Raw genomic sequence first — 25030 nt, forward strand, 5'->3', positions numbered from 1 at the left:
GGGACTGAAACAAAGGATTTAAAGAATAAACTGCTCTGTAGAGTTGGAAAAAAGTGTTATGTGAAGCCCATGGGTTCAAATGCATTAACTAGAGCTGTACTAATATTTCTTCAACAGCCTATAAAAAAAGAAACAGAAACAAACAAAGTCTGGCTCTAATTCCCTACTACAATGCTTATGCCTAAGTACTGTATATGCCAATATGTCACAGGCAGAGCTGAGTTTTAACTGGCATGTGTCGCAGGTCAACAGTGCCATAGCCAAAGATACAGGAACAGACTCACACAGCATCAACCTCCCTTAGAGACCAACAAAATAATAACAACAATAATAATACAACATCCCCCCCCCCCAGCTTCCTGTGCTTTGTGATCATTCTCTCTGGTGGTAGTAGTAGCAGTTGTAGTAACAGTACTTTTACATTGCTGATGAGAATTGTATGCGATCAACGAAGTGCCTGGGTCAAGAAGATGGATCCTGTCAGGGCTGATGATACGCTGAGAAACTGGTGAGCTAGATCTGCATTAATCTTCACTCCCCTGCTTTACCCCCAGCTCTGAGCCCTCCCTTCGACACCACCAAAATGGATGGTGATATGGTCAAGGTGCAGGGCTGGGGGCAGCCTGTGGGAAGGTGGAAGTGCTCATGAAGGAACACAACAGTGGGAAGAAAGGTCTGGCACTTGTTCTCAGGACAGGACTACCCACGACTGAAACAGCTTTTAAAACATGTAAGAAACCAGCCCCATTGCTCACTGCGGGTATCCAGAACACTTCTAAACACACACAGAAACGGACAGGTACTACTCAAAACTGTAACCAATGCTGATGCTGCAAAACTGCTCGTTGTTGTAGTTGTTTGGATATGGAAGTTGCAATTCACTGTAAATAAATACGGAAAAGTGTTTTTTCTTAAATGCTTGAGATACTCTTTTTTTTCCTCCAGTCTCAGTGGTGCTTTCCTGTCACTTGCTCCTCCAGTTGTGCTGATCTTTTTACCGTACGTGTGCTCAAGTGTCTGACGCACAGTGTTCTCTCCCCACTGTAAGAGTCATCCCAGTCCCACCCTGGCCCAGCTCGTATCCCACCCCAGGCCCCGTCCCCCTGCGCTTAGATAAGCCATTCCTTCTTGCTCTCGTCGATGGTCTCTGTGAAGTTGGGGTCATTGTTCATGATGGCAGCATCGGCGCTCTCGGCTGACTCTGCCCCTTTGGCCTCGTTGGTGTGGTAGGTTCCCTTGTGGCGGAACATGTAGCGGATCAGGAACACCAAGGTGCAGAGGATGGTGAAGATCACCACTGCGATGACACCTACACAGAGGAGGAAAGAAAAGATGTCACTCGCGAGAGCACCAACAGGATTTGACACGAAGAAAGGATCCCACAGCTCCTCCAAGCTGAGCTGAAGCTACCCGGGAAGATATACAGCACCACAGCTGCTTGGTTTCCACTACTCTAATACTGATACATAGTTCTTGCTATATGCAAAATACCACTGGAAGGAGTGTGCTAGTGACTTTTCCTTCAAAACATTAATTCCAACTTCAACATTAATACCTTCTTACAGTGGTGAGCTTTGCTGTCCATGAGGAAGAGGGTGCCAAGCGCTCCCAGAACACAGGGGTGAAATTGTGACGTCAAGGCCTGGGCAGCTCTGAGGATGGAGTCACCGATGTACCCTTTCCAGTCAATGGCCATATAGATCTATTGTAGCTCCTCAACATGTCCTTGGAAATTGGTTTGACTCACTGTTGACTCACTCCACCCACTAGGCACTGGCTCCACATAATTACAGATGTAACTGCTTTATCATCAGACTGATCCTTAATTGCTCCTTCTGCTATGATCTATTAGAGATTCAGCCCTGTTACGGAGAAGCCTCATGTATCTTACCCTCTTATGCATAGGTAACTATGTGGTAAAACAGCACTGGTTTGTTTTGCTCCTTCTCTACAGGCATGAAGGTGTTCCAGGATGAAGACATTATACAATTTTCATGTTAAAAACCATCCTGTTATCAGCCAGAATTCTGTTATGTCACTTTGTTAAATGATGAGAGGGACAGCCAGGCTGTTCAGGTGGGGCCTGAATTCTTCTGAGGAATGCAATGCCTGGGCAGCAAATCAAAACTACAGCAACTGATCTGAACCTGGATATGGAAACAGACCCTTGAAGGGGCCATGGAAAAAAAGGAAGAAATTCCATTAGGCTGCATTTACTACTATACTCAGTGTTGCTTTACGTGACAAAACCCATCATCAGTATGGCATTTTATATGCATTTAGAACTGACTGAAAACTATTGGGCTGATCAAAGTTCTCCCAGGACAGCTGCGGAGCAACACTTCCATCCTATGGGACAGGGCAGAGAAAATTGCACGTGTGTATGGAATTAAGCAGGATCCACATTTCAGGAGGCAGCTGGCCAGAGTATCTTCAGTGGAATGCTAATTCAAGGTTCCAGTTCTGGTATTACTTAACATCACCTATCACACTAAATGGGAATCTCCAGCATGTAAGTTATAGCAGGACTTGGCCCATAGAAGACAAGGCAGGATTTTTGTCAATGGTGGGGCAAATAGTGTTTGACACAGATTCATGTTGAATCTGCTGTAACTGGAAAAGCGTTCTTGCCATTTCGCATGAATTAACTACTCAGTTAACAGAAGTAACTACTGCAGAGTTGCTCCCCACATAGGTAAGTGGATTATGAATATCAATACTTTGATTTGGTTAAAGCTGAATCTGGGGGGACAAACTAAATGAGAACAAGCCATTTCACTAGGACAGTGTGCCTGAATGGGCTTAAAAGTTTCTATTTAATGTTGTTGAGGTGTAGTTTTCCCACTCTTAGCTTGAACATGTTACCAACTGCAGTTCAGCTCTCACAGTCATACTGCAAAGTATCTCAGAAAAGTATATAGGTTTCCTACCTCCAATAATGGCAGAGTTCCTGTTAACTCCATCTCCTATAGCTTGACCGTTGTATGGGAAATCAGCACTGGCTGTAAATAGGGAATTAAAGATTCATGTTGTAATAGCAGTGAAACTTCACACAGTAGTTCAGAAATACATCCAACATCCCCAGACACGATTTAAAGAAAACTGTAATCCTGAGATCTTTATCCAAAGGAGAAGAAAATAAAAAAAAAACCTTTCTCTGTTCTCTTTCTCTCTGAACTTCTTGCAAAAAATAAAATTACTATAAAGGAGGACTCTCAGTAAGCATTGCTGTTAATGTAGGAGGTCATTTTGTTTCTCTGCTAACACAAATTCAGTAAGCTTCTTTCGCATGAAACCAGCCAAAGCCCTTTCTTTCAAAAGCACGTGATCATACATACTGTTAGAGAGATTTTTGCCTTTGTAACTATCCATGTTATCCATGAAAGGCTTCAGAAGCTTCCAGGGTTTTGTGACCACCACTGCATACAACTGCAAGCTCTTCGAAAGAAAAACTGCCATCGCTTTTGCTGCTGCACAGCCCAAAGCAAGCGAGGAACTGCATCTGCTGTTGGTCAGAGCCATACAGCAGTTACCCAAAGGAGTACGTGCCAGCATCTTTGCTACTCTAGGAGAAAGCCCAGTGCGTCAGCTGCACCAGTGCTGGAGCTGAGGTGCAAGACTGTGAGCTGGAAGAGCTGAGACATAGCAGGCAGGGGAGCCCTCGGGAGAGGCTCCAGCAGACAGAGGAGGAGAAGAAACAGTGCTCATCTACCTAGAATGGAGTAACTCCTTGGAGCAGAGCTGGATGAAGGAATCAGTACAGGTTTGAGGTAGAATTTGGATTGTAGTCTTGGCTTTAACCTCCAGAAAACATCACAGAGACTTTTCAAAGGCAATCTCATCAATTAAACCTATCATGAGCACTTTCTTTATAGTCAGACATAGCAACTAGTCCCTGTGGTGATTAAGCAAGCCTGGGGACCTAAGTGAGTGGTTGCAGCCATTCTCTTCTTTGCCACTGGACTTTGGCATTGATTTTGAGATAGAGAAAATGTTGTTAAATGTACTTAAACTGGGGACAGTTAAATAACCAAGAATATGAACTACTTCTTAGGTCAGTAGTTAAAACCCAGCTGTGTTTTCCTTACTTGATGGATTAGGTGATAAGTAAGTCGCCATTACAGGCCAGCAGTGCATTCACTATACACCAAAACCTTCTAAGGGAACTCAACTGGCCTTCTGTTAGCATGGAGTAAAATCCATATAAGGTTCCTTTTATATCACAAAGCAGCTGCACAAAAGAATGAATGGCTTCAGCTCGCCACGTGGCCTGAAAAGAGGTTTGGGGCTAGAGTAGCCTCCTGTGTGCCTACTATGGAGGAGAGTCGAACCAGCTGTGTGTTGAGCAGCTAGCTCTTGGCTGGTCGCCTGTGGCACAAACAAGAGAGCATTTCTCAGTGCAGGAGGCCTGGCCAGCAGCTTCTGCCAGCAGCACTTGGGCCTCTGACGTTTGTTGGTGCTCTGGCTTCTGAAAACAGCATTTCTGCACCTCTCCGAAGGAAACCAGGCTAAAAAATGTGAAAGATAAATAAATACCTGATTCCGCATCAGGGAGTTTTGCTCCAAAGAAGGACCTTAATGTGCAGGACCATGAATGTTTCCTACAGAGACATTTTGGCACAGGGTCCATAATGTTATCCTTGCAGGGCGAGGATAAACCTGCCTTCCCTCAGGGAAAATTCTAAAGCCAAATTACACTATGTAGAAAAGCATCAATTTGCCAAATTGCAAGGAATTGCTCTCTGCCATTCTAACACAAAAAGGCACCCCTTGCCACAGGAGCAGAGCCATGTAAGTGGTTAACATAAGTGATTAACAAGTTCTACCACTTGCCACTTGGTTTGGCGCTGTTTTCCTGTGTCCCCACACGAGAAAGCTTAAAATCAGCAATGGTCATAGTTCTGCCTTCCCTTTAACTGATCAGTATCTTTTATCTTGTTTTGAAAGGTTATTTGGAGGACTATGGCACTAGTGAAGTGTGAAGAAAGAGGAAAGCTGCTGTTCATGGCAGTGTGATCCCTCCCGAGCTGCCACATCACAACGGCCATGCTGCAAGGGATTCCTGGCAGATGGAAGACCACATCTTGTGATGTTCAGCAGCCACTGAGGTACACCATAGGATAATGAAAAACATGAAGCGTGGTGTGCAGCTACATCCTTCATCTTGTCTGAGAGCTGCTGCTAGGACTGGACCTGATGCCTCCATCCAGAGCTGCTTTCCATTGCATCTAGTCATCAGACACGCTCAGATGTCCATTGGATCAATAAGCAGATGTGATCCACTCTGAAACTCTCTCATCTCTGACAAAAAGGAAACAGGAATACGTGTTTGGGGGCAGAAGACAACTATTTCAACAACAGTTCACCCTCAGATTGTATGAGTTGTGCCCTGCTGCAACTGCTGGTGAACCAGGAGTGCTGCAGTGAAAATGGAGCTTAAGACATTCATGAATCTTCTTTTTAAAGCACCTGCGGCAGTGTTGGCAGATAATACCTCAATAATTCATGAATTCCTGTTCTATTACAGATGTGCTTCTGTATTGTGGGGTTTAGTTTTTTTTTTGACTGAAAAACTGTATCTAAAATCTCAGCCAAATAGCCTTTGCTGCAGAAGCGTCTATACCAGGTTTTTACTGAATGTATTACTACAGATGGATAGAGGAGGAAGAAAAGAACCCATTAATTTCTTTTTCAGGTGGAAGTTCCCTTGAAATTCTCCTTGCCAGCAGTAGCTTCTCAAATGATGAGAAGTAGCTACCGATCAGAAGTCTCAAGAACCACAAAAGATTAACTCCTGCCACAGCAATTAGGCAAAAGAGAATGTATGAGGGCACATTCCTTGATCCTCCAAGGTAAGCTTAACAAGAGCATACTGTCACCCACAGGCACCAACTGCAGGCGTTTCGTATAGCAGTTACATATGTGCCATACTATGGTCATATTCCTTGGCAATATTAAGCAACTTTGTCAAGAAGACAACTAATGAGATTCTTTCTTCCACTGGTGCTGAAATTCAGGAACTAAATAAGGAAAGAACACGTCAGAGCAGGTTGACAAAGGGGCAACAGTAATACTGATGCTCTGATAAAAGCATAGAAGACTATAGTGTTGTTCAGAGGTTGTAAAGAGTAAATCCTAAAATGACTGGCTAGATAAAATGAATAGTTTTATTAGCAACTCTCACGTCTCAAGGGAATCTAAGTCACAGTGGTATAATAACTAACTCTGATGACTATAATATGCAGATGAAGTATAGGATGAGCATGCGTGTGCTTTCAATTCTCTGTCGCAGCTGGGAACACCTCTTTCCTGTTCACATTCTTCCATTATCACTGTGACATTAACTTCACTTAGCAAGCCCTCTTGCACTGCTATGTGTACCTCAACAGCTTCAAATCATAACTTGCCCACAGTAAACAGGCACCACGGAGCTGCAGTTACTCTATGTAGTTACCCTGCAAACCCCCTCTGCGTTGTCAATGTAACATAAGGGGGGTGTGGGGACGATACTGCAGGAGTTTTGGCCTACATACTGTACTGTCTAATTGTTAGCTGAAGCCACAAATAGTGCTATTCAGTCTTCCTTCATTACCTGGGTCAAAAAGGTTGCTTTTAAACAGCTAATTCCCATCTGGTCTGGGGACAATACTGGAAAGGTTTCCTTACTTTAAAGACCTTTTTCTGAATCTTCCCTAGGCTTCTCTGGGCAGACACGGTCTTACTTGGGTGAATCAAAACGTGAAGCACAAAGAGCTTTATAATCTATCCTAGAAAACAGCTACACATTGGCCCAAGAGACATGGTGCCAGTGCCCTGAAATCCTCTGCTCATGCAGAGCCATCAGTCTGCTGTCAGGACACACCAAAGGCATTTTCCTAAAGCCTACAGCTAGCGTAGGGACAGAATGAACTGTACCAGGAAATGCTAAGCTCATCTGTGGCTTATGAACACCACTCATCTGCTTCTCTTCCAGAATCCAAGCTGGGCAATGCTGCTCTTTGCACTCTGTCTTCCCACAGCAGGCCATAGGGTTTGCTTTAAAGACCATCATCCTGAAGCCAACACACATAAAAGAGATATGCATGCTTTGCTTTCTTTTTCATGTGCCCCTGTTTATGAGGCCATACTTCCAATAACTACAGAGTAAGTCTAGAGAGTCTGAACTTGTGTTTTGCCTTTTTCAACTTTCTGTTATTAGTCTTGGGATAAATGGGGTTAAAGAAACTTTGTAGCACCTAAGAGGCTAATGAAAGACTGACTGCAGGAAAAATCCATGCTTTGGCCACTGTTTTAATGACATCTGAAATTTCATACGACCACAAAAATGTGGAAGGAGACACACCGTCACCCGGCACGCTCAGCATGGTCACTGCCACAGCAAGCTGCAATACAGCAGCTCTCACTGAATGGAAAGGGGAGATGGGGCTGGAAGAACAGCCTGTAATTAGGATTAAGTGTTAAAGATGACAGATGTGGTTGATTTAATAGAGTGAATGATAATTTTGCTTCATTAGAGTAGGTGTGCCATTTTCAGAGGGAGAGTTTTTACAATGGATCCCACATAAAAGCCTTTTGCAAATTCACAAAATTGAAATGCAGGCCAACCCTGATAAAAGTGGTCCAGAATGTGGGTGTGGGCAGAGAAATGAGCAAAAGGCTATTCAGTAAAGCCAAGGGGAAACCCAAACCCAAACCCAAGCAGGGAGCCTTCTCAGCTAGAGAGGTGTTGGAAGCAATTTCAAACTGAACCTTTTTACTGAGTGGGCAAGTCTTAGTTCAAATACACTGCACTACAAAGGAAGATACCATTAAGATCTGCTCTAAAAAAGACAGGGTGGGAGCACTCACAGTACTAAACCAAACACTGGATGAAACCCATGAAGTGCTGGAAATTGAGTTTGTTCAACCTAAAACTAACATGTTGCAAGGCTGCTGTGACCTTTAGCCTTTACAGATGTCCACAGTTTTGACAGGTATTCTCCTATTACTAAGACCAGCTGGGTTTTCACATAAATATGAACTAAAGAAGCAACCAGAACAACTGGATCTGGTGATCACAAGGTACATAAAATAGCCAGCAATCAAGACCTTCATTAAAAGCAGAACCGTGACAGAACAAAGTAAAAGCAAAGATGTGAGCTGTATCTCCTTCCTAATTCTATTTTGCAGCCAGGCCTCCACGAACGGAGCCTGCAAAGAGAACACTCACTCACTGATACCTTGGGATTTTGGGAATGTGTTGGACACTAGAACCATTCACTAATTTATGTCTCCACAGGACCAGAACACAGGGAAAAACAAGAGCAAGCTCTTCGGGCTGTGTTTGGTCAAATTATTCAGCTCTGCTGGGCAGGTGAGGCTGTACTGCTATGGTTTGAAATCACAGGGCACTGCTTATTACAGACTGTAAGTACAGAATCTCATTGCTTGCCTCTTCATAGTAGAAACTAATAATGTGCACTCACAGTCGCATTCCCTTTCCTGAAGGGACTGGATTACAAGGGAAACTCTAAACACATGCACAGGAATGATGGAGCAGGAGTAAACAACTCCATTACACAGCCTACATCAAAGGGGAACATCACAGCCTGCAGACACCTGTCGCCCTTTCTTGCTCATCCCACTGCCTCTGCCGATCCCACCTAGTGCTCCCTCCTCAGCGTGGCTCTATGAAGAGCTCCCATGTGGTAAACTACAGCAATTCAGAAAAAGAAGGAAAAAATCCGAAGCAGTATTAAAAACACTGTGTCATTTTATGCTGCCAGGGCAAATTTTGCATTTAAAGTTCCTGTATTTTCTTATTTTCTTCCTTTTTTTAAATTAATACTTTTTTTTTTTTTTCCCCTTATTCCCCAAACTGAGAACAGAATAAAAAGGCAAACTAGCCCTATTCCCCCTTTTCTAGGTAATTTAGAGCTGATTCTGAGAGAGGACTTTTTAATATTAATCTCTGTTAACAGAGTTTTCTTAAAAGTCCCACTGGTATTAGCTTGAGTATAAAACTGAGAATTTGGCTGAAGTTATTTTCAATATCAAGCACTTCCACTCTTAACCAATGACAAAACACAGAATCACAGAATAGTTAGGGTTGGAAAGGAGCTTAAGATCATCCAGTTCCAACCCCCCTGCCATGGGCAGGGACACACCATCTCACCCAAGGCCTCGTCCAACCTGGTCTTGAACACTGCCAGGGATGGAGCATTCACAACCTCCCTGGGCAACCCATTCCAGTGCCTCACCACCCTAACAGGAAAGAATTTCCTTCTTATATCCAATCTAAACTTCCCCTGTTTAAGTTTTAACCCGTTACCCCTTGTCCTGTCACTACAGTCCCCAATGAAGAGTCCTTCCCCAGCATCCTTGTAGCCCCCTTCAGATACTGGAAGGCTGCTCTGAGGTCTCCATGCAGCCTTCTCCAGGCTGAACAGCCCCAACTTCCTCAGCCTATCTTCATACGGGAGGTGCTCCAGTCCCCTGATCATCCTCGTGGCCTCCTCTGGACTTGTTCCAACAGTTCCATGTCGTTTTTATGCTGAGGACACCAGAACTGCACACAATACTCCAGGTGAGGTCTCACAAGAGGAGAGTAGAGGGGCAGGATCACCTCCCTCGCCCTGCTGCTCACGCTCCTTTTGATGCAGCCCAGGATACGGTTGGCTTTCTGGGCTGCGAGCTCACACTGAAGCCGGCTCATGTTCATTTTCTCATCGACCAACACCCCCAAGTCCTTCTCCGCAGGGCAAGGAAAGGTATTTTAATCATATTGCTTGGGAAAGGTAATTTTTGTTCAAACGTGCTATATGCAGTCAATCATAACTCCCTGATTTTTTAGTGATGCCTCAACTGGAGTGTTAAGAGTGTTACAAGTATATCCCTAATATGAACCACTTGTCTGTATTTATGTACATAGAAGTCTTCACTGTCACAGACTTGATTTCTTCGGTGTGAGTTACAGAATACTGGGAGAAGTACACAGCCATACTAATTCTGAAGCTACCAGAATGAACGAGGAATGTGGAGCTTAGAGGAAAAATCAGGGCTTTTCACTTTAAATATGTCATCCTTTTCTCTCTGGTGCCAGAAACACAAATTATTTTGACATGATCAAATTCCATTCATTTCTTCAAGCCTACAGAACCTTCTTTGCTGGGAGGGTAAAGCCAGAAAAAAAACCCTTCATAAATGACAAAAAAGTCCTCCAACACTATCGCTCCAACACAGGTGCTATCTGGACCAATTATTTAAACTTCAGTTTTGTCAGGTATGTTCTGTTAGATCAAAAGGATTTTAAAGGGGTATATTTTTCCTCTATGAATTTTTCACTGATCCTGAAGTGTTTTTACTGACAGCTACTGGTGAGTTCAGTACAAACTCTGTGTTTTCACATTCTTGGCGTGAAGGGTCTCCAACCGTCTCTTTTTAGTCCAATGTGAAATGAGTATAAATTAAAACATCCTCTGAGACGATGGTTTAATAGGAACATTGCCCTCTGAACAGCTCTTCTGTAGGCAAACTCCTGGGACAGTGTGGGAAAGTAAGTGGGGATTACAGAAGAAAGAGGTGTTGGAGTGAACAACAGAAATGCCAACAATGGGCAGAGATGGCATTGGTGAAAACTCACTGAATGCTCCATGGTCAGTGAACTGGGACAATGCAAGTTCTCAACACTAGACACAAGAAGGGACAACCCAATCAGTCAAGATGGTTGTTTCTGAATTGGCTGTGTTATTAGCTCTTTAATTTCCTTTTGCACACAAACTTTGTTGTCCACACTGTTAAGGAGAAGAAGAAATGGAATTTTATGAATGGCTTGATCTGAGAGAACAGTAACAACTGTTTCTACTGGTCTTAAAAACAATCTTCCTAGCAGAAGGACAGAAAAAAATCTGCCTTATTAGGAGACCCATCCTTGCAGCTTTAACTCCCCCAAGTCAGTCCTGGATGAACTATGAAACAGGGAAAACATTCTTGCACTGTGTGTTGGAATGGGTTAAGTGGTTCTCCCCTGATTGTCTCCTTTTGTATGGTCATTTCCCAATAGTGAAAGTTTTACACTTTCTTTTGCACACAAGCAAGTAAACGTACAAAGTATGGGAAGTCAAGACCAGAACACTCTCTCAATTTAGTAACTGGTACGTGTATACTACAGAATTTTATTCCTTATTTTAAAAGGAGAGCAGACATTCAGGACCACTTCTGGAATGTATTTAACTGCAGCCTGAGCTTCAGCAAGTTCTGTCTCAGAAGCAGGATTTTGACATTTCCAACTGATCTGCAGCACCTTAGAGCATCTATCAAAGACCTAAACTCATCCATCTTTTAATTCCTGGTAGTAATGTCTGGCTGACACTGGGTCTCACTATGAATCCAGACAAGAACTACTTGTGTATTAAGTCATGCTGGCCTAAGCTATCACTTTCATGAAAATTTTATGAGCAGCGCTTCCATTTCACCTGTTAAGGAAGACAAACAAATACTTCCTTTTATAATTAATGTAGAGTATGAAACACTTCTGTGCTCTCAAAGGAACAGTAGAGTTAAGTGCTGGTCAAAGCCTTGCTGTATATAGCTAATCGCTGATAACAGACCCACAGGGAATACTTGAAAGGAACAGAGAAAGGCAGAAATAAGAAATCCAACCCAACAAACACCAATACCAGACAAGCCTGAAAACTTATGACAGCTACAAAACAGGAGAAGAAAAAAAAAGGACTCTATTTACTGAGGTCATTGGAAGAAAAGGCTTCTCACAGCCAGGGTAAGAACAACAGGGTCAGGTTCTGTACTTTCCTACACTTGTACCTACACTTATGAAAAAGAAAAGCTTGCACTGGGGATAAGGAATGGGTCAGACTGGAGAGTTTAAAGAGAAAATAAACTTCAGTAGCTGTAATGACCTGACCCTAGTCTAGAGGAACCTCTTCCACAGGGAGTGAAATGTTCTTCAGCCTAAGGAAAGGAAAAAGAAGGCAGAACCGAAGTGCTAAGGCATCTAAACGCTTCCTTCTCTACTCAATGTTTTTTTTCTCCCCTAATTTATACCATCCCTATGTTCCTACTTAAAGTTAGTACTTGTGGAAAAAATACAGTCTTTGCTGAGGATGGAAAACACGCTCTTTGTAATATCACTACCTTCTTGTCTTGGCATTAGGTAGCATCATTAGCATTCAAATCACTGCTTATGAAATAGCTACAATGCTGCTCTCTCAATGGATGCCAGAAGAATTTACAAGCTTGGCAGCCTGTCAGCTGTCTGAAACACTAGACAGGGTGTCAGAAATTTCACACTGAAATTATATACTCGTACAGATAAGAGAAAGCTGTGCATAATTGTGTGAAGGAACTAGATGACACTGAGGGAGGCATTTTTATTCCCAATCAATAGAGAGATTTACAGTAATTCAAGGACCATAATTAAGCCCTTTAAGGATGGCGCACTGATTGTGCCAAATTTCAGACAGATGCTCTTCCTAGTTAGCTGCTGGATGGGGAGGAGAAAAATAGAAACTGTTACATCTCAGTGTTTACCACTTGCCTTCTTGCCTGCAAGAAACACTCAGTGTTTAGAAACTGAGCTGTGAGTTGCTGCTTGAGTTAATCCCCAACTGTCTTAACAAAAAATGCCACCTTCCTGTTTGAAAATAACTCATGGACTTCTGAGACAGTATTTATACTGGGAGGATAAGGGATGAATGCTGGCGACTCTCAGCAGAGGAAACCATCACAGAATACAGCAAAATCTGGCAGCAGAAGAATCTGTTGGCCTGCAGGGGAGGCTGCAAGTTAATCTTCTGTCTCTTGTATAGGGAGTATAGCTATTAAACTAACTTCCTGACAGACAAAGAGCCTCCCATGGTTAATTATGTTAATTAAAAAAAAAACAACTACATCAAGTGATCAATAGCTTCAAAGATAATCTGGCATCATTTCCTGATTGTAGGAGAGATAACTAACCCTTCCTGCAACCCTGAACAAGGAGGAGCATCAGTTTATTCTAGCAACTACCTTCACATCCAGTTCTAATTTTGCCAACAGCTAGGAGATCAAATTTGGATGTGCAAGGCTGCGCCATGAACAAAAGCCATGCACCTCCTTCGTCTCTCCTGCCCGGATGCCCTAGCCCCCGTGGCAAGCCTGGAGAAGTGACCCTGCTCCCCTGCAGTCCCTTAGAGGAGACAATGAGTGCTGCATCACCCGTTACCATTGACTTTAACTCTCCTGCTGTTGGATTCACTGATGCGTACAGGACTCTTTCAGTGTCCAGAGAAGACTGTTCTGTTCCTCTGTCTGTAACCTAAGACCACTTTGAGGGCTGAATCCCTGCCCTCCAGCAAGTAATGCCTTTGATCCTTCCTTCCCACTGCGCTGTTTGTAGCAAGCCCTTGACAAGGTCAAGAGCTATTCCCATCTGTCTCTGTAGCCACATCCGTACCAGTGCACATCTGACACAGCTTCTCCTCAGTTGCTGCCACTCTCTGCCCTCTGGGATGTCAGCATCAGTGGTCAGAGGGTAGGATGGCAACCCAACAGTCATGTCTGAATCCAGAAGGTGACCTTCAGCGCTGTCACCGCTAACACATGGGTGACACTTTGTCTTGGTCCAGAAATGAAGTGCTATCTTTAGCTTGAGAAAGACAATTAGTTGGTCAATTAGATAAGCATGGATCATATAGGCAGTATTCAGCTCACCTGCTTTCCTCTCCTGCCATCACTTGTTAAAGGAAGAGGGATGAATTGGTAATAAAAAGGGAGTTAATCCTGCAGGCAGCTGTTTTAATCTTGACAGTGCTGCATGTCTTCATACAATATTTTTGCCAGACATGCTCAATACAGCTTTCAAAGGAAGCTGTTGATTCTTAAAAGACAAGGCCTTTCACCTCCTACAAAAAGAAAGAGCTTTTTGGGTTTAAATACATACAGTCAGAAAAAAGTCACACCACTTGGAAGAACATTGCAGATGTAGCATTTAATCCTGCTCCATTTAATTCTTAATACGCTGAAGCTAATATGGGTTTAACTAAATCCTGCGTTAAATACTCTAGAAGCCATTCTGTTCATACTCTGAATAAATGCATCTTGCAGCTACACAGTGCCACAGCAGCTTAAAAGTGCACAAGTATGGTTTCTCCACTGTTGTATTTACCCTGCCTCTTCTGATATCTCCTGCTTTGACTAAATTCAAAATGGGGTCGTTTGGCAAGCTGGAGCACATTTTACTTCAGATGGAGAGGTGCATACAGTGGAGTAGGTTTCTTTTATTCTTTTTATATGAGTTAACAAAATGTTTGGAAGTGAATATTTATTAGTAACAGAAGCACCCACAAACCAAGCAACCCCACCCCAATAATACGCATCTTCTGATTTTAAGTACAAGGCAATTTAGGTGTGGGGGTTTATTTACTACAAACATAATCATCTGTTTGGGCTTTTGTTTGCTTTTCTACAATGAGCAAGGTGTCAATTACCAGTGACATCCATCTTAGCTCATTTCAACTGAGAGATATTAAAAAAATCTTGATTAGCTTTTTGGCTTGTACATGTGCTACAGTAATAGATATGAAAATGCAGGCTAATATAGCTAAAGGCATGCAATTATAACTTTTGTTGTGAAATGTATGCCAGACGTGCTCGGTTTAGACAACATATAAAGGTAGGACATGGAATTTTTAAATACTATGGTCATTGATCAGGCTCTTTCTTGTGTCCTTTCTACAATCCTTTTGCTTTAACCAAGGCAAATTTGATTGTCTGACGTGAACTGAGATAATACAGACAGGAGGAAAACAGAGGAAGAGAACTGTATTGATGATCTGCTTGGGTTTGATTATTGACTTTTGTTTTAAATCACCAGAGTCATGTTCTAGAAAAGAATGACTTGTTGAATCCCTGCTTTATCACCACCAAGAAAGGATTACCATAGCAACGGGAAAAGACTCTGCATTATAAGAATAGTCACAAGCTGAACAAGATCATGGTTTAAGATAATGGCCCGGTAGCATGGCAATACGCCAACCAGGGGTGGGGAGGGAGGGAAGTGGCATTTTTCCAATGACAAAGGCATTTAAAAAGAGCTAAAATTGTAAATGTGAAACACGTGTGTACTCAAGGCTAACAGAAAGTGCAAGACAAGGAATCGAGAAGCCGTCTGGCCCATTTGTCCAGGGAGCAAATCCACAAGGTTTCTTGTTGATAAATCCCTGAGTTGTCTCTAAGGGTGAACTGCAAGTGACTGATGTGTGTCTTTATCATTTTCCCCTTAGCCTCTCTGCTAGGGCATCCATAATGTTCTGCAGCCAGTAATGTCCATACAGCAACTACACAGAAGTGTTTTAAGGCAGACATTTCATGTAGGTTACCTGTCAGGCAGAACCTGCTTAACATCTGGTGGTTACTCGTGAGGTCTGACCCAGCGCTGCAGTTTAGAGGTGCAAGGATCATTCCATCTGCTGTTTGGTGTATCTGTCCTGTTTAGGCACTTATATTTGACCCCCTCCTACAACATTTGTCAATCCTCAACATTCAATTCCACAGTATTTGAGAACAAAGCTACAAATGTACACTTAAAACATGAATGAGGATGAGTGCTGAATGAGATGTAAACTGTATGATGCTTGCGACAAAATTTTTCCTGAGATTTTCACTCGAAGCCAGCCATCCTCAATTTAAAATTAAGTAAGTGACAGAACAATAAGAACTACAGATTAGAACATGTTGGAAATGAGAAACCCAGTACATAGTAACTGCTGTTCTTTACAACCATTTCTTTGTGGCCAGGTGTGTGTGGTTTTTGTTTTAACACCTCTACAAGGATTTCTGTGCATTTCAATAAAGCTTTTTGTCTTCACCCCTTCAGCTGGTATAGTGAAGGAGTAAATTCACACTGAGAGTACCAAGACGATTCCAGCTCTGGAGCCAATGGGAACCGTTACTTACACCTCTGATTTTCCCATTTTCTCTTTCAACACAATGTGTGTCAGAAAGTCTTCTTTGGGAATTTGGGAAAACGTCAAAAGAAAGAGTCTTCAGTGAAAACCACCAATGTGCTAATGCAAAGTGACACTAAACCCAAACACTTTCCTTTACCAGTCACCAAGATCACCTGTACACAAGGTTACACAGTGTACAGTGAGACTTTTTTTCAGTTTGGAAGTTAACAGACAGCTTGAGCCAGCCTAACTGCATGCTGCATGTTCTGATACCCTCCATGCTGGCTCCATGACCAAGTACTACAATTAATCCAGAAGGAAATGTGTAAGCTTGTAATCTGTCAGGTCAACAAAGTTGAATCAACTGAGCGAGTTTTCAAGACAACACTGAGCTAACACAAGGGCAAGCTTAGTAGGACTTGGCAAGGACAAACAGGATCTCCTCGTTTTAACACCCGGAGCTATTAGGAACAGTGCAAGTATCGTGAGTAAATCCCACCATAGTCTATAACTAGCCTGCAGTCAAATTAATTGTAGGAAAAAGAAACCAACCAAAATTACCTACCAAAACCCATTAGCTGCACAAGATTCATAGCAGCAGTGCATCCTTAAGATGTTTATGGCCTACTTTTTAAAGACATGAGCCAGTGAGGATTCAGGAAATGTGCTTTTATAGAAAGAGGAGCACAGAATGTAACCTTCAGGTACAAACTGGCCTAATAATTTCAGAGAAGAAAGAGACTACTAATCGTGATGACAAAATTCAAGTACCAGACTGCATATTATAAACAGGAAGAGATGTACTGAAATCTTATGATGGCACGGCAGCAGGGAGGGAATGACAAGCTGTAGAGCATAACACTGCTTGTTTCAATGTCTGGGACCCTCAGTCCTGGAACACCTATCTCTCCTTGCAAACATCTGCCCTATTTCTCTACTGAAGAGCTAATAGAAAATACTGCAAGGAGTTCCTTGACACTGCAAGAAAAAATAATATCCAAAATCAAAAGGTATGACCATGGCACGTACTTCTGAGAAAGATGTATCTACCTGTCCCCTCTCATACAGAAACTGGCCAATGGATGAATCCCCAGACACAATAGGCAAAGTCTAATCAGTATCAGAATCATTACGGACCCAGTTCTTCCATTAGCATTTTAATTTTATACCCCTGTAAACACATCAACTTTGCCAGGAAGGTTCTACAATTCTTGTTCTACAAACAAAGGCTGCAAATCAGAACGAGGACAAAACACAGGAGAGACGTCAGTGTACACCTGACCCTGTAAATCCAAAGGGAACAGATTTTTTGCTTTTGAAGTATTCACCTGGCACTCAAGAAGCAAGAGAAAAAAAACCAAACCTCTACAGCTAGACACAACATATCATTTCAAAGACTGTCAGTCACAAAGCAGGCCGAGATTGCTGGGATCTGCAAATTGTTTTGGCTTGGCAGCATTTTCAGCATGAGGTGAATGCCATTATGACTAATGGGATTTCCCATTACACGTGGCCTAAGGAAAGCAGACATTTCAGAAAACAAATCAGCACTATAAAGGCATAAATATAAATATATTTATGCCTAAAATTAGATTTACTTTTCTGGTATGGAGCTGACCACAATATACTCAGGAATGCAGCATAAGAAATGCTACTGTACCTTATTTAGCTGTACTTGCAACCTTTTGCTGACTACATACCCAAAACTACAGAGAAAGTGCTGTCACAGCAGGTAGGTCAAAACTCAACACCCAAACAGCGTCAGACTTATGGAAAAGAAAAATAAAGCAGAATATTAAAAATAAGGCAAAGAAAAGATCTTGTAACTGCATTTAGGAGTGATGGCAAATCCCTGTCATTCCAGCTTTGCACTTCCTACATTTCCTACAGTCATTTATCAGTCACATCCACTCAGTTTTGTTTTTCTTACAGAGGAAGGCAAGGTGTGTTTCTTCTCTGAACTGCTCCACTGAAGTAATGTGGCATGAACCCCAGCTTACCTGAGTCTAAGTGCCACGGGTCGGTAGCGGCCGACATTGGTGGGATGGTGAGTGGAGATGCTCCGCAGTTGGATTCCACCAGTTCCCCTTCGATGTGGACGTGAGAGGAGACGTTGGTAGGTCTCAGAGCTGCTTTGAGCGGAGCGATCTGGTTGAACTGTACTCTGGATAGGCAGCCAGTGAATCCTGGGGTGTTGTATTTATATATATCTTGGTCAATCTTCCCAATTTCTATGGGAAATTAAGGAGAAAAAAAAAAGAACGTAAAATTAATCAAAACAATTCACTGCTCTGGGAAGCACGGTTGGTCTGAACACTTGATTCTCAGAGCTCAGTTCCAAAGTTCCTCTCTCAGGAGACTGGGAATGTGTCAAACCCTGCCAGGTTTCTTTACATTCCATTACAGATTAAAGCTGGAAACCTTCAGGCCTTGATGTGACTCAGTTTCGCTGCTATGCTATCATTAAAATGAAAGGCTGGCATGAAGGAGTCATCAGAGAACAAAAGGCTGGGGAAAAAAATCATTTCCCCAATAAGAGGTGGTGAAGGAGGAGGCAAAGTCAGTCATTGCCAAGGTCTCTCTTCCCAGCTGAAGCTGCTGCTCTAAGAGATGCCCCTTCCTTCACCTTGGTTACCCTGTAGCCCCCTCTCAGTGGACCAGGGCCACTCCTGTTCGCTCCCATCCCTCTCCTGTCTCCTTGCCAGGAGAGCAAATGTCCCTTCACCAGGGGACCACACGTCCCTTCAGCCCAAGTGGAAACAGCCCCTCTCCAGCTTCCTTCCTTCCACAGCAGTGCTGAGAGGTGGCAGGTGCCCATCCAGCCCCGCTGCAGGCTGAGGAGCAGCGTGTGTGCTCCTGCACCTCTGCAGCTAGGCCTGTGTCAGCTGAGAACCTGCCTCATTTTACACCCCGTGCTGTGCTGAAAGGCAAGCTTTCAGCCAACATTCATGAGCAGAGCACAGGGCTCCACCACTGTTCTTCCAAGCTGCCCTCCAAGTAGTTTTCTCCCTTCTAACCCACCAGTTAAAATGATCCCAAGGAGGTGGCTGTAAAACACAGCACATGCCCTTACTCCCCAAGAACCTGCTTGCAGGACCTGCTGTGACAGCCTGAGTCACGACCGAGATAAATCTGGCGCTGTCAGCTAGCTGTGTTGAGGGGTATTAACACTTCAAAGGCTCCCTGCAGTATCTAATATAATATCTACGTAGCAGTGAGGAATCTGCTTTCCTTTCTTACATGATAGCATGAAGCAAACGAAAAGGACACACGGCAGCATCATGTTTGTGCTGTACCATGAGCTATTGTTCTGGAGGCATGAGACACTTCAAACTGCCTTTCCCTGGGTCAACAGGGACAGGAGTTAGGTCTGGTCCTTAAAGTCAGTGGGGGAAGTCGTACTGAGCTGAGCAAAGCAAGATGGTTATGTCAGGGAGAGGGAGCAGCCCCAGGTTGTTGAAAAGCAACCTGTTATATGTCAGGAACAATGGTAAGGGTTTGAAAAATGGCATTTCTGGAGAAGAAGTTGGCTGTAAATCACAAGTTTGTGTCATAAAAGGAAAGGAGGAGGTGGGACAGAGAGGGTTCTGCTGAGAGCTGTGAGGAGAAAGTGGGAGAAAAGTTTTATTTTAAGAGTTTGGGGATGTGCTGGGTTGTGAACCAAAGCACATCTGGGTTTTGAGGTTTGCTACAACAAAAACCCCAAAACCTTAAATCAGAACTATTAGAAAATGCATTACTAACCTTTTGGATGTGTTCAGTTCTAACCAAACCAGGATCAGTTCTATGAGGCCTGAGCTGCTGCCTGGGCTCCCTAAGTATGTGAGTGCTATTCCTAAGAGCACAGAGCATCAGAGACACGCATGAGGAGTTTCAAGGCTACAAACCAAGCTGGGAATTTCAAGTATGCCTGTTTTGGGGGGTGGGGGGTGGGGTTTACAGGTTAAACATGAACTGGGGGAAAACTGGTGGGAACTGGACAAATCTTGACATGATTAAAGCAATTTCTCTGTTTTCACAACAAACTAAGCTGTACCTTTTCTATCTCTGCAACCATGTTAGAACGATAAATACACACCATTTAAGTCCCCACCAAACCCAAGGGACATGCAGAGACACACGTAAGGACACCCAAGGAAGATTCATAATCTGAAAGTTACTTGCATCAGATCCTTGTGTGATCCGCTGTACAAGCACGGATTTTCTATTCCTCCCATTCTCCCTTTTCCTTCTTGTTTGAGAACATGCTTTCCTTACTAGCGCTTAGCGAGCCTGTATCAATATTACAGCCACACGTCTTCACAAGCTGGCAGCAAGCAGCAGCTGTCACCTCTGACAAAGCATAAACTTGCTCAGGACTCAGCTAGAGACTAGCTTAAATGCATTAAAATCATTGTACTAGTCAAGTGGGCCTTGCATCCTACTCTCCTTTAAAGAAGTAGCTTGACTGAACAGTTAGCATTATCTCCCTCATGGACAGGAGACATGGTCTAGTGTGAGGCATCCCTGCCCATCACAGGGGAGTTGGAACCTTAAGGTTCTTTCCAGCCCAAACCATTCTATCATAGTAAGTAAAAAACCTCTCATGTGTATGCACACTTTCCATAGTCAATAGAAAAGCTGTACCACATCCAGAGTTCATGAATTTGAATGCTACTTGTAGACGGTATCACTCAGACACGGATCCTATCTGACCACAATATTCACTGTCTCTTACTTCAATAAAATATTCATGGCATATTTTGCAATTTTGAGTAATCCTTACAATCTAAGGAACAATCAGAAGACCACGTTTCTCTTTGAACACTGTAACCACTGCCAGTGACAGTTCAGAGATTACCATTTATTCACATTTTTATATATTCTGTGGAACTTCATGCAACCATGCTAATAGCCTCCCACTCACAGTGCTGAATGACAGGAACAAAACCCCATCAATATGATTGTGCTACCTTAGCAGTTTCAGCACCATTCTTCTCTAACTCCATGAATAATAAATGATGGATACAGATGCTGAAAGAATTAAAGAGAAAAACCCACCCAAAAGCCCCTAACAAAGCACCTTGCTGAAGACCTGCATTTCTGTTTAAAACATTCCACACACGATGGCTGTGCAAGTCACCTCATGCAAATTCATACCAGCTCGCACCAGATCAGTGCTAAACCAAGATGGATCAACTTCTGTAACTGTGAAAATGTTCCTTTCCATGCTTGTCCCATGGGGCTCAGCACACCGATACTCTCTGATGTTAGGGCATTATACTTTGCCTCCCTGTCTATCTGAGCCTGCTAAAAACCCATCCCTGGAGAGTGTAATGATTAGATAATGAAATATGCCTTTGTTGTCATGACTAAAATTCAATTTCCTCCCTATAACAACGAGGGGAGAAAAACAACAGAAGATGACAATCGCATCCTTTAAAAAAGGGAAGTGTACAATGCAGCCACTTTGCATTGTTCTGATTTTCAGCACATCAGCTAGTGCAAAGTCATAAAAATATTACAGTATATAGTATTATCATTACCTAATAGCAACATTAGTATTATTGCTTTCGGATCTGATGCAGCAATCTTCTGCTGGCACCCTACCCACAAGCATTTCTGTAATGAAAGACTTCCAAAAATACCGCTTATAGACCTTTTCCAACTCCAACTGGTTTTAACCACTTGTTCCCTGCTGACATAACCTGCTGACTTGAGATGAAGGCCATGATTACAAGACAGAGACCATTCAGGCAAACCCATTCTAGCACAGTTGTACTGCAGTGTACAAATCCTTAACGCTGAACATTCACATGGTAACTGTGCAACTGCCCACCCACATTACTTAAACACTTAAAACGTATATAACTAGTACACAGTATACTAAGAACCTCACAGATGTTGCCCCATGTCTTGTGTGCTTCTGTTCACTGAAGATACACAGAACATCAATTACTTGTTATTTATGCTTTGTTATTTCTTTAACAGTAAAAAGAGGATTTTAATCCTCAATTACCTGCTTTAATTTCAGGGTGTATTTCCCATGGCTGTGACAGAAACATGCCACACAGTGATAAAACCAATACTATTTCTCTATTGAAAATGATGTGCTACTACTGAAGAAGCTCTTTTCCACCTCGGTGAAAAGACAAAAACCCCATCTATTTCCAAGCATGTTTATGACACAAGGCACCATTAGTGAGTACCCAACAAGCTGAAATTCGTTATCCTATAACAAGCAAAATCATTTGCATAGAGGGAAAAAAACATGTCTGGATCTGTGTGTAAGTAACAAATGTGTTAAGTAGCACATAGCAATACTAATCAGTGTAATTAATTAGATTGTCTGGTTTTTAAGCCTTTTTGCCATTACTGCATTGCCTGTAGATGCAGAGTTGTGGCTCCTGCCTGGACTCTAGTACAAGATGAACAAATAGAGTTTGGTTCAGGTTTTTACCAAAGTTGACCTAGTTAGCATGCATCTGATGAGCTACTTGTAGAAGCAAATACATTGCAAATATAGTTTTTGTCTATTCTCTCCCTTCTCTGCTTTCCATATCTACTTACCAGTAAAAGATCTGCGGATAGCTGGAAGGGCCACAGCACGTCTAATAGCACAAAAGGTTACTGCACTGCTGGCGAGGTCCAGCTCCACTAAATCCATTTGTTTTTTATATATTCTTGTGGCATTGTTTGGAAAAAGACTCAAGAAAAACAACAGCCAGATTTGCTGAGTATCTTTTCTATTCTAGCTGATCTGTACAGTCTTTCTTTATAGGACTCTGAAATGCCTATCGATACAGAAAGTTATAATAAATTCTTAACCTTGCACAGTGTTCAATACATACAGACAGCATCCAGGCATCAAGGCATTACTTGTTGTGAATTATGTTCCATTAGGAAGGAAATGTAACAGAACTTGGAGTACAGTTTGTGGGTATGCACAACAATGTATGTAGTAAATATCCTGTTATAAATTCCCTTGGAGATTTCCAGTGATGCCCTTCAAAGTGGAAATAAGGCATAGCAAGGGTGCTTTTCTATCACAGCAAGGCTCTCAGTGGATGTTACAGACATCTAACTCTTCTTTCTTTTTCAGTACTGGAAAATCTCTGCCCAAAATAACACAAAGAGGGCAGGGAGAAGAAAAGCACGGTATACTGGAGTGTTTTTGGTTATGATAGAAGATGCCTTTTAAACAAAGGAAAGTCTCAGCAGCACAACCAAAGCCCTTTCAGTTCAATTTACTGAAGACTATTTCTTACACAATTTACACAAGACATCATTTGAGTTTTGCTTTGAAAATGGTGACAAATCCAGCTGTTTGCCTTTAGGACAATGACCTGTTTATATGTACCCATTTACACCCGAAAATACAACAGCTTAATGATTCTGGAAAGAAAGTAGCTGTGTCACTATTGAGAGAAGTCCAGCTTTGACACAGGGCAGTATTTCTAGCTGAACTACCAGGATGCGCTGCTATTTCACTTTACATTAAGCACCCACCCAGTGGGTAGATAGAAGGTGATCCATTATAAATCTCTATAACCCTTCAGCTAGCTGTACTCAACAGAGCCAAAATTATCTCTATATAATATTTTAATAGACTGCACAGGTGAATTCACCAATTCAGTTAAATGAACCACTAATTGCTTTTGGGTCAACCTTAGCAAGAGATTTTCTCTTCAAAATAGAGCACCATGTGCTCTCTTGTCCCTTGTACTTAGAAAGGTATCTTGTTACATTACCTGCTGCTCAAATATCAGCCGCATCAGCATCTTAAGCATCTCTCTGTTACTGTGTCAGGCTCCACATAATAGAAAGCAGTTTAAACTCTGCTGAAAGGAAGCTATTGATTTCAAGAAGTCACAGTCCGCTGAGACTATAAAGCACTTTCTCTTGTTTGTTGCCTAGATGAGCAGTTCAATGCAAGAGCAAGCCCTGGCACATACTAATACCTGAAGACTGGTGTGGTATAAAAAAAAACCTGAAAGAATACATAAATTAGCTTGAATCACATACAGTACATAGTCATAGGGAGAATCTATCTGGGATGACATACACGTGCTAGACCAAAGCCACAGGGCTAAAAATTCCCTGTCAGGAGCAACTACTATATAGCCAAAAGGGGGATAACAGCAGACAAAGGGAAAATGAAGTCTGACACATCACCTAGGTCTTCCGATGAACATCCTCCACTATGAAAATCAAGCCCCTGTTTGCTTACTGGCTGTTTATATTTTCTCTGTCTGAAGATCAGTAATTCCTATTAAAGTAAGTGGTACAGGTAATAAAACAACAGGAACTTTATTTTGCCCATAACTCAAAACTGAGCTGGTGCACACTGCTTTCTGGACACTCGCACCAGTGGAACAAGATGCTCATTTATGGAGAACTTGTTACAGGGGTGCTGGGGGCAACAAAAGGGCAAATGGTCCCTGAGAATGGGGACCTGAGCTTCCCAGGACCCAAGCACGAATGACCCTCAACTGCTCTTCATGCAGCCAAACCCCATGTGCCAGTCACACAGATCTGCAAGGGCCAGGTGGTATCCGGATGCTTCTCCACATGTCCCTTTCCCTTCATGCTAATAGGCTTAGGGGCCTGCAGGGATGGAGTGAATATGGTGAGATGCTGTCGGGTGGTCTCCAGCCACCCTGCCACTTCCTCTTCTGGATGCATCCTGAGAGACTCACTGAATCCTTCAGCCTGGACCCCAGACCTGAAGTCAGATGCCTTCAGACATGCCTCCACCTGATTGCTTTCCAGAGCCTTCAGGTGCTGCCCACTGTATGGCCCTATCAGGTGATGTGGTCCTTCTGTGGCTGTTTTAACTTTTGCTTTGTAACTTTATGTTACTTATAACACATTATAGCTTGTACCGAATAGTTTTGTTTAGACACTTTATGTCTAGACTGTCAATTCACTGGCCACCCCCTGAAACACACAGAAGATGCTATTTGTGTGTATAAAGCACTGTGCCAGAAACCAAAGGTATTAACCAGCAGCACCAACCGATAGTGTTGCACAGCAAACACAGGGTGCTTTCACTTGCTGACACCAAAGAAATAGCTTTATCCATGGTGCAAGCAAGAGAAAAATTATTTATGAAGCCTGTAACA

The 25030-nt window shown here is 42.7% G+C and overlaps 1 protein-coding gene and 1 long non-coding RNA gene across 3 annotated transcripts in view; one reads left to right on the plus strand and one right to left on the minus strand.

The window, feature by feature from the left end:
* Positions 1-825: 825 nt before the first annotated feature.
* Positions 826-25030, minus strand: part of CNTNAP2 (contactin associated protein 2) — a 1008227-nt gene continuing 984022 nt past the window's right edge. For both annotated transcript variants that reach the window (XM_057431243.1, XM_057431244.1), the window contains exons 22-24: positions 17927-18157; positions 2931-3002; positions 826-1309 (exon numbers count right to left, since the gene is read on the minus strand). In XM_057431243.1, the coding sequence (XP_057287226.1) occupies positions 1110-1309; positions 2931-3002; positions 17927-18157 (503 nt within the window). In that variant the 3' untranslated portion in view covers positions 826-1109. The remainder of the gene's footprint in view (positions 1310-2930; positions 3003-17926; positions 18158-25030) is intronic.
* Positions 2369-7413, plus strand: LOC130611002 (uncharacterized). The gene is made up of 3 exons (XR_008975132.1): positions 2369-2512; positions 4948-5852; positions 6974-7413. It is a non-coding gene; the product is annotated as an uncharacterized LOC130611002 (long non-coding RNA).

This window comes from Pezoporus wallicus, unplaced genomic scaffold (assembly GCF_028554395.1).
Source record: "Pezoporus wallicus isolate ANWC-B61680 ecotype Strahan unplaced genomic scaffold, APGP_CSIRO_Pwel_v1 scaffold_11491, whole genome shotgun sequence".
NCBI lineage: Eukaryota > Metazoa > Chordata > Aves > Psittaciformes > Psittacidae > Pezoporus > Pezoporus wallicus.